The 14312-nt window shown below is 41.3% G+C and overlaps 1 protein-coding gene across 3 annotated transcripts in view; it reads left to right on the forward strand.

The window, feature by feature from the left end:
- The window catches only part of FRMD6 (FERM domain containing 6), a 263580-nt gene extending 250456 nt beyond the window's left edge, over nucleotides 1–13124 (forward strand). For all 3 annotated transcript variants that reach the window (XM_078659739.1, XM_078659738.1, XM_078659740.1), the window contains exons 13-14: nucleotides 1435–1526; nucleotides 9336–13124. In XM_078659739.1, coding sequence (XP_078515865.1) covers nucleotides 1435–1526; nucleotides 9336–9620 — 377 coding nt within the window. In that variant the 3' untranslated portion in view covers nucleotides 9621–13124. The remainder of the gene's footprint in view (nucleotides 1–1434; nucleotides 1527–9335) is intronic.
- Nucleotides 13125–14312: the final 1188 nt, after the last annotated feature.

The raw sequence follows: 14312 nt of genomic DNA on the forward strand, positions 1-14312 counted from the left end.
GAGTCACTACAACGGGAGCAATGAAAGAAAATACAGGCAATACAATAGAGGATGAGCAAACCTACGGCCTATCACTGGCCACCAGGGATGAGGCGCAGGTGGTAGCCTGCGGGTGGAGGAGGGCCTCGAACTTCCTCAGCAGCGGCAGCTGGGGCAGGGACACACAGGCGGTGCTGTGCGGAGGGGGAGCGACCTACCTGGAAGGGTAGTGAACTCCAGAGCACGTTTTACTTACTTTACATAAGCATCCCTCAGGACAAAATGTGAGTCGTTCTTCCAGTGACAAATATTTGTTACAGAATCCCTAGTATTTCCCCAGCACAGGATTTAAAGTGGCACAGTGAGAGACTCATCCTAAAACTATCCGAGATGCTAAGCTCACCTGACGTCCTTGCAAACAATAAATTCAAGTTTTCACCTACCCTGCTGCCTCCTCAGTTAGTGCCACTTAAACAGAATCTTGATGTTTCACCAGAACTCCTATACCCTAAGTGTCTGCGTCTCGCTGCGGTGCCATACACAAATGCAAAGGTTGACTCTACCAATCAGGGTATGAATGCAGGAGTTTGGGACCCCTCATATACTGGTTATGCCTGTCACCGTAGTGCTTTAAGGCAAGAACTATCCTGTTTTTTTACTGGAGAGAAGACTCTTCAGGAGACATGACAGAATAGCTAATTGCTGTTCTCCCTCCCAGTTCTATTTTTCTCTGACATAGACATTCCTTCAAAGCCAGCACAACATTCTATGATGACATCACATGAGGAGGAAGATGGTGGCCTCATGTTACTTATGTTTGTGAAAGTTCTTTTGGATTGTGATGTTTAAAGATTCCATGAGCTTTAAAGGAGCTGCTCAGAAGTAGGAAATAAAAGTATTATGCAAAATGCTAGCCTCCTGTCTTGACATAAAATCACACTTAAGTGCCACCCACCCTAGTCAAAACACATACACTTAGGACAAAAAATTATTCTCTCACTTGAAGAATAAGTCAACCAAAGTAATACATTAGCACAGGCCACTGTAACTTAATTTAACTTCTGCCAAGCAGTTTCCAAATACAGAATTATTGATTGTACAACCACCATATTTTACAATATACTTGACAAGCAATTCATGAAATATCAAACGTAATGGTGTAATTGAGTGTCAGAGAGCTCAGGAAGCTGGCCTAAAATTGTTAAACCAAGAACTCAATAGAAATGGACAGAACGTGTGAGCCAGAATGTTAGTCATCATGAAATAATGGAATTTATGGAAATTACACAGAGCAGGCTCTTAAATTATGTATTAAATTAATTTAAATTGACTAGTTGCTTTGCATGGCCTGCTCTGCTTAAGAGCCCCAGATGCCATGTAGTTTTCCTTTAGTTCGTATACTGGTCTTTTCTCAAATTGTTTTTTTAAGTAATAGAAGCATTTTCTCCCTTTCAGGGTTAATAGTGAAGGATATGGGTTCATCCACTTCCAGTTCCTCTGAAACTGTTGTGAAACTTCGTGGCCAAAGCACAGATTCGCTACCACAGGTACTTTTAAAGGCTTTTTCAGAAATACTAATAATGCACTGTACTGTTAATTGTTGCATTTGAGTGTGGGTTAGGTTGACCAGGTTCCAGGGTTAATTGGCCAGCTCCATTTATGTGTTTGTGTTGTATTTGGGTATGAGGCATTCTTCGGTGACCTGAAGAAAATGTCCCCACCCTGCCCTTTCATGAAATTCCTGGTACTGCAGTGCAGAAGTAGAACTCTCAGGTTGACCAACTTTTCGAGAGCCCTGCTAAAAGAATTTGCTGACAATTGGTATTGAGAGAAAAACCAACCACATGGCCATTTCTGTCTAAGCCAGTCAGAAGGCACTGTCACTGCATTTCTGTTGTTACCCGCATGCTTTGATGTTCCTAATAGAACCTTATGGCTCATCACCTGTTCCCCAATCAAGAGGACCATACTTTGTGGGATTTGCTTTATTCTCTTCATGCCATTCAAGCCAACAGCCAGTGTCTCTCCTTCTACAGAACTAACAATGCCACTTGGGTAGGACCTGCATCCAGTGGTCCTTGGAGTGAGGTGCTAGATCTCATAGATTATGAAGTCTAGTATTTAATCTTGATGGTTTCTCTTTTAAAATGTTTCAAATCGACATCTTTTCATCCGTATTCACAGAAATGGTCAAAGTAGTTTGCTTGTGATGGGCTAACAGTCTTTCTTCACAGCAATCAAATCAAAGACCTAATGCAGAGGGTGTGGGTACACCGTCAGATCTTTGGCATTGTGACTTGATTGCACCAAAGGCAACATAGCTTCTTTCCTTGGTAGCCCCTTCTTAGATTACTGAATTGTAATGTTTAGCCTGATGTCTTTCCATGTAGCAAAGAGATTGCCAGATGTCTAGGTTAGTCGCCTTGTAGTCTTCCAACACACATGCTTTCTACTTGTGGTATTCAGGTTAGTGGAGGCTTTCGTCCTCTAAATGTAAAATATGTGAAATACAGTGACATTGGTAATTGGTTTGGTGTTTTTATAGTTAAACGTTTTTGCTATTATTCAGTGGCTGACATGACATGTTTACTACATGGGCAGCCACAGTTCACGTTTCCATAGGACACATCACAGGCACATAATAGGAAAAAGTGAGAGGATAACACACACACACACACTCACACACTCACTCACTCACTCACTCACTCCACGCAGGCCGCATAACCTCACCACTCTTATGAGAAGTTTCAAGCATGTCAAGGTGCCCCATGGACTCGCCCCGGTACCCTTACTGAGGAGCTGATTCCACAGGCGATTTCCAAGTATGGGCTAAGCTTTTAAGCAGGCCATGATCAGCATATATTGGTCACCCTACCGGGTCCTTCTGGCATGGATCTGCCTCCAGTGGGGTTACTGCATGCAGGTCCACCCTCGGTACTGCCATGCTTCCTGAACCCACTTTGGGATCAGCTCCATCTCCACACCCGGCACCTCGATCTATGATAGTTCATGCTGCATCAATGCCGGCACTGATACTTGAGGCAAATCTCTCTCTACCTTGGCTGAAGCTGCCCTCAAGCTTACTCCTTAAGTGCAGACCCCACTTCATTCTGACTGGGATAGCGCCTTGCCTAACAGCTGCCCTCCAGTGCTCCAACAAGTTTTCAACTTGGACTCTGACCTGAGCCAACCAGCTTTTGGTGATGGTGGTAATGGTGGGGACGGATTCTCCTCACAATATGATGGTGACAATTTCTATATGGACCTACAAAAAGTAAGTGGACTGGACACCGCCCCTGATATGGGACTGGTCTACCCCCCAGGCCCTCCATGGAAGAATCCATAATTCTGATTTGCATATGGCTGGGTCTGAACTGTGGTGGCGAAGTGAGCTAAAGAACGATGATGGATTCAACCCAGATCTGTGAATGGAGGGAGTGTCTGAAAAGTTTAAGCGCCCCTTCCATCATCTCCTTATGATTATAGTGCAGGGCAGAGAAGGGGAGTAGAGCAGAGCAGCGGCCCCAGAAAATATGGACACATGTAGAGCGATGCTGCAAGCTCTGGCAGGTAACAGTTTACTCACGCAACCAGGCACCTTCGGCTCACACTGCAAAGGACGACATCGATAGAGCTTCACATACACACAGGAGCATGGACAAAGGTGCAGGAGCAAAATGCAGCCTCCCTTTCCTTAGCACTGCAGAGCAGGGCATCTGGCACTGGATTCTGAGTTCAAAAGCAAGTTTTCAGAAGGGAAGAGAAGAGAAAAAGTATCAGAGTTTTCCCTTCTCTGACCCAGGCAATTCAGAGGACACAGATAATGAATGCAGTCAAACATAGCTTTGTGGCACACTGTAGAGAATGATGGGGAGCCCAATCGCACAGCCAAGTCTTATGCTGTGTAAAGAAATGAGGGAATCATGTGCCAGAAGCAATCAACAGAGTAAGTTTACAGGTATCGCAGATGCACGGTCCAAAGTAATGCATTGCTGGGAAGCAGCTGTGGTCTGGAACTGTGTGTGAAAGGAATTACTTTTCTCGGGTACTTTCCAGTACTTTGTTCTAATGTCTGTTAGCACTGGGTGGATTAGTAATTAATAAATAAGAATTGCAAGAGATGGCCCACGGTAATAAAGTGCAAGAAAGGAAGAGGTCATAACATTCAGGTTGATCGAAAAAAGGCATAGTTAAGTGAATAAACCCTTTATGCAAATGTGACTAATGATGTTTTTTATGAGCTAGAACAATATGAATCAGTGATGAAGAAAAAAGTGGGACGACCCATCAAATTAAAAGTTCAAGGATCCTGGGGCCTGATGTTCGACCGTTTATTTTTGCGGTCACAAACAGGAAACTGGCCAGTTTGCGACCGCAAAATAGGTCTGTGCAATGTACAAACCCTATTTTGCTAGTTGGTGACCTATTACTGACTTGCAAAAAAGGGTTTGGGACTCACTATTAGGAAGGGGCGTGCCAAGGGCGCCCCTTCCTGATAGCGAGTCACACTTCTATGTACGAATGTTTTGCAACCGCAATTGCGGTCGCTAGACACTTGCAAGTAGGTGGTAAGCCACTCACAAACTGGAAGGGGTCCCCAGGGAACCCCTTCCCCTTTGTGAGTGGGAGCTGAAATATTTTTTAAGAATATTTCTTAAAAAAATGAAACAGAACGTTTCATTTTTCTTTTTTAAATGCACCCTGTTTTCCTTTAAGGAAAATGTGCTGTATTTTTTTAAAAAAGCTCTTTAAAAAAAAAAAAACAGTTTCAGACATGGTGGTCTGCTGGCCCCAGCAGGCCACCATCCCTGTGAGTGCTCGCCAATCCTAATGGGGTCGGAAACTGCGACCTGCCTCATGAATATTAATGAGGCAGCTCGTTTGTGACCCCATTGGGAATCACAAACAGTGTCTTAGACTGTTGTACATTCCATTTTGCGAGTCGCAAAACGATGCAATTTGCGACTCGCAAAATGGAATGGTCGTACATTTGGCCCTTAGTTGTTAGAGTTTGATACTGATCAAGGAAAGAGATTAGGAGGCTATGAGTTCACAAATGGCCATAGTGAAGGATTTAGAAGGGGCTGGAATGCAAGTATGTGCTCAATAGTGGAAACCTCAGTAGAGGGTTGTATGGTGCAAGGAATGGAGTTAATGTATCCGAAGAAACCATTTGCTGGCTGCTCTACCCAGTAGATCTTTAGACATTTTCAGGAGTACCGCCATGTGTAAGCATTTACACATGAGTAAATCTAGCAGATACTCATTTGTGCACTTGTAAATGCTTAGAAAAAGTAAATTAGCACGTTAAAAAGTATTCAATTCCTTTTTTTCCACATATATTTCTCCTATGGAGAACCTTCTTGCACTAGAGCACACTTATGAAGCTGTTGTCTACCCATCCATACACTGGATCTCTTCTGCAAACTCTGTGTCTCCCACCAGCCCATTTCCCTCCACTATATAATTAGAAATTATACTGCTAAAATGTTTGTATGTTTTCTCTGCCCCACCTTCAGCCTAATCTACAGCTTAATTACACGCCTCACTCCCATTCATACCTAATTGACTATTTAAATTTCAGATGGTACAACACTCCACCCTTTATTAATATTGCCATCACTATCAAATTGGGTTGGTTTTCTTACATTAATTTCATATTTATTTCTTAATTTCAAATAATCCCACAAAGTGTGTTCCTCAAGAAAGCATAAAATGCAACTTTTTCTCTACTGCTAAGATCTTCCCTGGATGGACATGCAGCTCTTTTTTATGGGCTTAGTTGTGCCTCGGTGTTTGCAGAAAAGTAGAAACAAATTCCAATATTTTATTGTGAAACTTGTGATCCCCGCATCTGAGGTAATCACATAGCTCAGTGTCCCCAGGGCCATGATTGCACAATTCTAGTTATTAGAGCCAGCAGACTGCGATTATATCTCTTTATGCAATAGAAAGCTTTAAGTCAATCAATCAATGCCAGATGTTTTGAGGAATGGAGAAAACCGTGCCAAACTGGCCATGCTTGTCATAATTTATTATTATGAGTTATACCACCGTGTCACATTGCAGAATTGGTAGATGGTGATTGACTGTTTTTCTTGGTCCAGTGGTTCAATAGTACCCATTCCAAGTGGTCGTTTTCCAAATTTTAAATAATAGTATACAGAGTCCTTCATTTCGAACTTTGTGCCAAATCCGTAGCTGTTTCACCGATGCACTATTAAAATTAAGGAACAAGGGTGTGGAGTTGTATCTGGATTTTTCCACACATAAATGCCAAATAATTAAAAGTAATAAGATGTTAGTACTTCTTTCTTGTGCTTTTTGGCTTTACTGCATTTCAATAATGTTGTAATGCTGCAATATGCAGCATGTACGAGGTATGGCTTCACATGCTTGTCACGTGCTTGGGTTTGCATACTCAGCAGATAGTTAATACATTAGCCACTGCATGCATCGATGTATGGATGAGGCCCCTAGAAAACTAGCAGAAAGTAGTATAAAATAGTTTTGCAGTTGACGTTGACGAGGATTACTAATTACCTCTTTACAGGACACTTACATCAGGGACACGATAGTATAATCACAAAGGCATCACCTTCGAAAAGGGAAATATTAAAAAAGCAACCAGCCTTGATGCATCGGAGAGGTTCTTACCCACTACGTGCTAAACAAGAAACATGATTCTTGCCCTGTGGTAAACAGGACAGATATGAATCATGACTTGTCGCAGAATATAACTCATTTAATGAATAATGCCTGTGAAAGGGATGGGTGAAATAATACATTCCACGAGGTATATATGACTGGAATAATAGGCACATGCTTATAATAACTTTTAATATAATGCAAGAAGACCACCCTCTGTGCACATAAATAGCAACCACCTTGAAATGCTTTTTTTATAGTGTGTAAAAAACAATCCAAGACGTCTGCCCATGTATCTGCACACATGCATCAGCAGGCCTCTGGAATGGTTTTTTTCTGTGTATTACAAATGGCATTGCGGAAGATCCTATCTTTCCTTCCGGCTCACGCCCACCCAGAGGTAGTGCGTAGTATCATCTTAAACAGGCTTGACTATTGCAACGCGCTACTTCTGGGTGCGCCTGTTGCCCTAGTGGGTAAACTGCAGCGAGTGCAGAACATGGCGGCTAAGCTGGCACTCTCCAGACGGCGTCTTGACTCATCCTCTTTGGCGCTCATGGACCTCCACTGGCTGCCTATTTCTCGGCGCATTGATTTTAAAGCACTTTGTCTTGTCTTCAGGGCCCTTCATGGCCAGGGACCTTCCTCTTTGCAGATGATGTTCTCCTGGTATGTCCCTACTAGATCTCTCCGTTTCTCCTCTGCATGCTTGGTGGTAACCCCCAAAATCCTACGGTCGCGGATGGGCGGGCGCTCCTTTAGGTTTTCTGCAGCCAAGTTATGGAATGGTCTCGCCTTTTCCTTGAGAAGTAAAGAAGACCTCCCCTCTTTCAAAAAAGGTCTAAAAACACACCTTTTTCCCAGGTTGGTGTAATAGCTATAGGGCAGCATAAAGTTGCGTATGGCTGACCAAGTCAAGCGCCAGGATACCCTATGGGTGACAGTGTTAGCGCTATACAAATATGCCATACCATACAATTCCAAGATGGCTGCAACCAATTGCCCAAGTGTGCACCCATAAAGTAATGATTCAGTTGTGTATTTCCAGAGAAATTATACTTTTTTTGAGTTATGGTTAAGTAGAACTTCAAAGGGAAGGAAATCATATCGCCCTGTTTGGCAAGATAGCACTAAATTGTCCAAATAAATAGTTTGCCTATCTTAATGCAAAAAGAACAATTGATGAACAGAATGCAGAACAATGTCATACATTCACCCCAGTACAGAGATCTGGGCCTAAATCCATCGTTTTTCTGCTCACCATGCCATCCCAGTTTGGACCCAGCCATATGCAAATCAGTCTTGACCCTTCGCCCAATGAGAACAGTCCAGCCCAAACTTCCAGGCCAGGTCCTTCCTGGACTGGAAAAAAAGCATCCTAGGGCCGGTTTCAGCCCTCATCAGCCAGGATAGCTTGACTCCAGTGGCATAGAGAGCACGGAACCCACGTCTGGGCATACCGGTCCCACGTCTGGGCATACCGGTCCCACTCGGGGTGACAAATGCAAAAAGAACAATTGATGGACAGAATGCAGAACAATGTCATACATTCACCCCAGTACAGAGATCTGGGCCTAAATCCATTTCTATTGAAGATGCTTGTTTGCGGCCCAGGGAGGACCTGGCCTGGCAGTTCAGGCTTAACTGTTCCCACAAGGAACAGGGTCAAGACTGATTTGCATATGGCTGGGTCCAAACTGGGGTGGTGTGGTGAGCAAAAGAGTGATGGATTTAACCCAGATCTTTGTGACTGGGCGTGAATGCTTGTATTGTCTAGCATTCCGTCCATCAATTGTTCCTTTTGCATATGCCTTAATTGCATTGTCAAACGTTTTAGAGATTGTTCAAGGGGAGACCAATGTTAATGGGGGAAGCAGTAGCATTTTGCTGTTATTTTATTTCTCTTCTCTACAAAAAACACTGGAGCACAGATTTTCACCAAATTATCACAAAGATACAACTTGTGACTGAAAAAAGCCTCTTTATTTTGGTGTGAATCTGTCAGTATTGTTGTACAAAATTTGAAGTGTAAAAATGCTTGCACAGTGCAGAAATGGTGAATTGTTATGTAATATCCTACTGTTAGCAAAATATTTTTCATCAGCTTTTTCAAAATGGAGTCAAATCTAATTAGCTGCATATTTTTTTCAGTTTTTAAGCTAAGAACGTTGATTTGAGCAGCATCAGCCAAATGCTAATGCTGTTTTACCGCGCAACCGCTATTATGTGAATTTCGAACTGGGTAGGCAACTTCAAAAACATCCTTCTACAGGCAAAATTTAAGGAGCCTTGTGCATGTAATACCTACCCAGGTGAAAGTAGCCCCTGAGAACCCTGTAAATAGTACAATTCCTCAAAAGGAGACAAAAACATTGCTTGGACTGACAATCCATCAGTTCCATTTCGAGAATTAAAACCTGTGATATTTAGGGCGATAATAAGGCGTTCCCAAATATTTCTGTGGACTAAACTCAGTCCTGAATTTGAAATTGCTGGATCAAAAACTAACCCAAGAAACATCCAGTGTTAAGTGTGTCCAAAAATAGAGAGAATAATCAATTAAATGCAGTTGTAAAAGCATGTTGTAAGAAAACCCCAAAGGATTGACGACACCTGCGTTAAAAATGGTATGCAAAGTTGTAGTAGGAAAATGTAGAAAAAACTCTGAAGTTCTCCACTGATGATTATTGTTTTTATTCTCTCTGCAGCCCGCATGCCACAAACCAAAGACTTCAACTGATCGGCATAGCCTGAGCCTTGATGACATCCGACTCTACCAGAAGGACTTCTTGCAGATTGCAGGGCTGTGTCAGGACACAGCACAGAGCTACACATTTGGCTGTGGCCATGACCTGCCCGACAGTGGTCTCTACTGCAATGGCTGTCTTGCTCAACAGTGCATTAAAATGCAGGAGCCGTTTTCAATCAAAAAGGCAAGCAAATATTTTTCCTTGGATCTCCCAAACGATGACGTGCCAGAGTTTGTTGTGTGAGAAGTTCAAAGGTGAATCTGTAGTGGGCCTGCTGCACATCACCAACATTTGACACAAAGGCTTTCTTGGGTGCCAAAACTGTGTTTTAGCATTGTGTTTCAATGAAAGAATTTAGAGCAGTCTCAAGTCCTTCGACTCTTTGCACTTTGGATTTAGTTCATCAGCTGAAAGATATGTTGTCTTCGGGGTCATGGAAGATGTCAGAGAACTGTTGCTACTTAGATGAAAAGAAAGATACTTCAATATCTTGTGGATATTTTAATTTTCATTTTGAAAAAGCACAATTAAGTTTTTTCCCCAAATGTGTTTACTTGTCCGAAGTTTGCTTTTCTTTTAAGGGACACCAGAGAGTCTTCCAGCAGTCTTGCAAATTCTTTTTGGCTCCTGCAGTCTTCGGGCACCTGGGAAAAAGGATTTTTGTGTTCGTCTAGAAAGCCAAAGGAATGTAAATATTGAATGCGGGATGTTGCAGTCAAGGCAGGAATTGGACAAAAACTTATCAAAAAAACATATGTTGTGCTTTGTGAAACAACCATAAGATATCAATTGATGGTCTGTGTTGTGATCCAAGTTCTTCCAAAATGTGTATTTATGTAAGTGCTAATTGTCCACTTAAGCAGATTAGAATAGAAAATGAGTGGCTTCCAGTTAGTGTTTATTGGCAGATATGAATTGAATTGGAGTACTCAGTCCAGTTCCTGTTACAAAATACAACATTGTACTCAGATCCACTACATTGCTAGTCAAAGTAGAAGGAATACGGGCAAATGAAATGGGATCTGCCCTGTTTCCCTCGAGGAGGTGAGGATAGAACCTCATTGGCTTAGTAGTTTTTGGAACATTTAGTTACGCATCTAAATGTATTTGATCTGTATGTATTTCACGATTCTTCATGAATGCCCTATCAGTCTGCCACCTCACAGCAGGTTAAGAGAGCACGCTGTGACATGGCATGCAATTGACTTAGATTTCAGTAAGCTTTGTTACAGCAAGAGCAGTTTGTTCAATAACCGCACAAACATAATAAAGCTATGTTTTTTTGCTGCATTATCAACAGAAGCCATTAGCTATACCGATGTTCCAGACATGATGTGTTTAACCAAAGTACCTTCAATATTGTAATCCTGCATCCTGCTCCATTTCTGAGTATTGCATATATTTGTACCATATTTTATTTCCAAACATATTATGACTCTCCTTTAAGTTTTCTCATACAGACAATCATTGTTTTTTCTCTGGCACTAATGTTACAAAACAACATATTTTCCTAGGTGCAAGATACTGTACTGTTTGAAAGTTCATGTTTATTTACTATGTCTTTCATCATGTTACAGTATCATATTGCATTAGGGGAAATTCAGATAACAGTTTGTGGAGTTGCATAATTACAGTATCTTGTCCTTATGTATACAAACATTTGTATATCAAATATTCTTTCCCCAAGTGTAGATTAAGAGCTATTTCCAGTTGGATGCCTTTTTTTACAATATGTATTTGTATTAACGGATTAGTATTGTATGATGGTAGTTTATCTTATTTTGATATATTAGCTTTTCTAACTGGATTTTTTTCTAAAAATAATATTCTTTATAATTAAGATATACAATCATATTTTTATACACAGCGAGTTTTTTTGGTAACAAAAATGAAAGGTTTAGGTGTAATGGAACCTAATCAGTGTTATTGTAGTACAAGGAGATGCTATTATCACAAGACTGGTGAATCCTACATCTGTAGTGCAGCATTACTGCTTTTGACATTTTGTTTCTTCATTAAGTATCAATCTAAACTTACGTGTACAGATACATAGGGGCCACAATCTCTGTGTACATTATAAGATGTAATAATCAAAATTTTCACAGAAACCCTTCACGATCTGATATATTTAGAAAATATGTTTGAAGAATACCTGGAGACATAAAATTGTATTTGTGTTTAGATGATTTCCGGATTTAGAGTTGCAGGGGTATCTCTGAGTTCATGTCTAAAAATGCGCAGTAGTCACAATTATGTTCAAATTTTGAGTGCATAACCTTGAGCAAAATCAAAGTTGAGTCAAACCAATTGAGTAGTGTCCTTGAGTTTGTACATTGTTATTGTATTGACATTCTCCTCAAGTCAGTAAGCCCAAGCGTATTTGGGCTTCTAATTGAGGGATTTTGTTATGCATCTTATATTATGTAGACAACCTGATTTTTTTCCTAACCTGTGCTTTATGTCCTTTGTTCTTCTTCTGTGCCTGCTCCTGACTCTTAGTCCCTCCTCCCTTTCAGTTATCTACGCCTCCTCAAATTATTATTTTATTTTTGGTGGGTCACTCTCTGCCTGCTTCCCTAGCTCTATTTGCTTGGTGTATCTTTTTCAGTGGTCCCTATTGACTGTTCACGTTTTATATTGGTTTCTCGGTTCCTGCCATGTGCATATGAAGTTTTCGCAGCCACCAGTTCCATGCCTTCTCCCAGCAGTGCCTTTGCTCTCAGCTCCTTCCATTTATCCCCAACATACTACCCATTGAGGTGCTGGTTGTTAAAGGTGAAGCTTTCCTCTGTTGTTGTCTCCTGGTCTGAAGCGGCTTCCATGTCTTCCCTACCTTCTGTCTTTTAAGCTTTTTTACCTTCACCTTTGTGAACGTGGATGCCTCTTCTCACTTCTTTCTATTACTTGCTTTGAATGGCCCTTGCGGAGTACAATCTTTTTTCTGAGTGAAACTCTTTTTAGTGTTTGTTACTGGTATTGTTATTAGTCGGCGCTTGCTGACTTTGTTTCATTGTTTATGGCACTCACAATTTGAATAGATAAGATTCTATGTTATTTCTTCATTCTTTTTTAGTGCATAACACATTTTTTCCCAATAGCATTCTCCATAATTGTAGCAAAAGGAAACGTTGCCAGATCGGCGGTCTATCATTTTATGAATGATAAAGTTAACTCCATTGGTGCATGGTATTTATTTGTTAAACTCAAGGGAAAATATGTAATGGGTGCTTAATTTTTTTAAGCATTGCTTAATGCAATCTAAAGCAAGATGGTACTGATATACTTAATGCATTTACGATTGCTCGTGTTTTCTTGCGTATAACTGTTTTTGTTAACTGACTTTATAATTGGATTCATAAGTATCTTTGTATGTCAACATCTGCCATTTAGGGAGAAGAACATTGCTTTGTTAAAGAAAGTGTACAAAGTTTGCAAAAGTTAACATTTGTAATGGGGCTTGATGTCTCATGAAAAGGCTGAACATTGAAAAGTAATGCCAGTATTTATTATACATCTGTTGCAAGTATATCATTGGTCATTGAAGCACAGAGGTGTCACCTGCATCTGTTAAGTTTGAGAAAATGAGCGTCAAGCCCACACAAACTGTAAATGTTCCTTTCTGTGAAAGGATCGCAACAGGACGATATGAAAGAAAGTATAAAACGTAAGAAAACTATTTTGTAACAGTGGATTGTCTGTGCCTTTCATGGTACAGCTAGTTCTTACATTAAAGTAACAATTGTTTCAGTTGTGTCTATTCTCTTTGTGTGTGTCTGTCTACATGGATGGCTTTCATAGACTGTTTGTGCTAATTATTTCATAACAAACTGGTTTCAGTGCGCAGTTTGGTGCTATGTTACTCCTCTCTTTAGAGTCACCACAAAAACCCATTTGGTACAACATGTCCATCTTTGTGCAAGACACCCTAACGAGTTGCAGAAGCAGGAAACTCAAGTGCGATGTAACGTAACCTTCCCTCAGTAGACCACTGCCCCAAAACTGGTTCACTTTGACTTCTGCATCTAAGAAACAAGCATTGGCAAAGGCAATAGACACCTGTGTGATAGCTATTGGCTTTGCCAAGGTCTTTTAGTCATGTTGTACAGCAGCAAGGCTGATTTTCAGCATGGCTAAAAGTTAGTGGTAAAGCAAAGAGGAGAGTAGAGCAGAGTGGTATATAGTGTGTGGTTTGGTGTAGAGTGGCAGGGAGTGGAGTAGCATAGAGTAGAGTGACGTAGAGTAGACTGGCGTACAGTGCTGTGAAGTGGCTTAGAGTAGAGTGGCACAGATTAGAGTGGCGTGGATTGGTGTGGAATGGAATTGTGTAGAGTGGAGTGGCATAGAGCAAATAGCATAGAGTGGCGCGGAGAGGAATAGAGTGCCGTGGAGTAGCATGGAGTGCCATAGAGTGGCATTGTCAGGATCGAGAATAGTGTATCGTCAAATTGATGTGTAGTAGAGTGAAATTGAGTGGCGTAGAATAGAGTGGCATAGAATGGAGTGGCGTAGAGTGAAGTGACATAGAGTTGAGTGGCATAAAGTGGAATTGTGTGGAGTGGCATAGAATGGCATAGAGTAGAGTGGATTGGCATAGAGTAGAGTAGCGTGTATTGGAGTGGTGTAGAGTGGAGCATCATAGAGTAGTACAGTTGTGGGTGCAAGTAACTAAAGCGTCAATAGAGACAGCAGATAGGGTCTAAGCAACATTCATAGGCAGCCGAATGCCCGTGTTAAAACTTGGAATGGACATTCTATGTCCTGGAATAATACTGAAAGGCTTATTAAAAGAATCGTGCATTGCAAAATGACAAGGAAGAATGAAGACAAGAAAGAACACATACCTGGTCCATGCTCCAGGGAGGAGCTAACGCAAGAAAGGGAGGAAAGCCTAGGGGAGCTAAGCAATTGAATGATTGCAAATGGGAAAGACAACAA

This window comes from Lissotriton helveticus, chromosome 9, assembly GCF_964261635.1.
Source record: "Lissotriton helveticus chromosome 9, aLisHel1.1, whole genome shotgun sequence".
Lineage (NCBI taxonomy): Eukaryota > Metazoa > Chordata > Amphibia > Caudata > Salamandridae > Lissotriton > Lissotriton helveticus.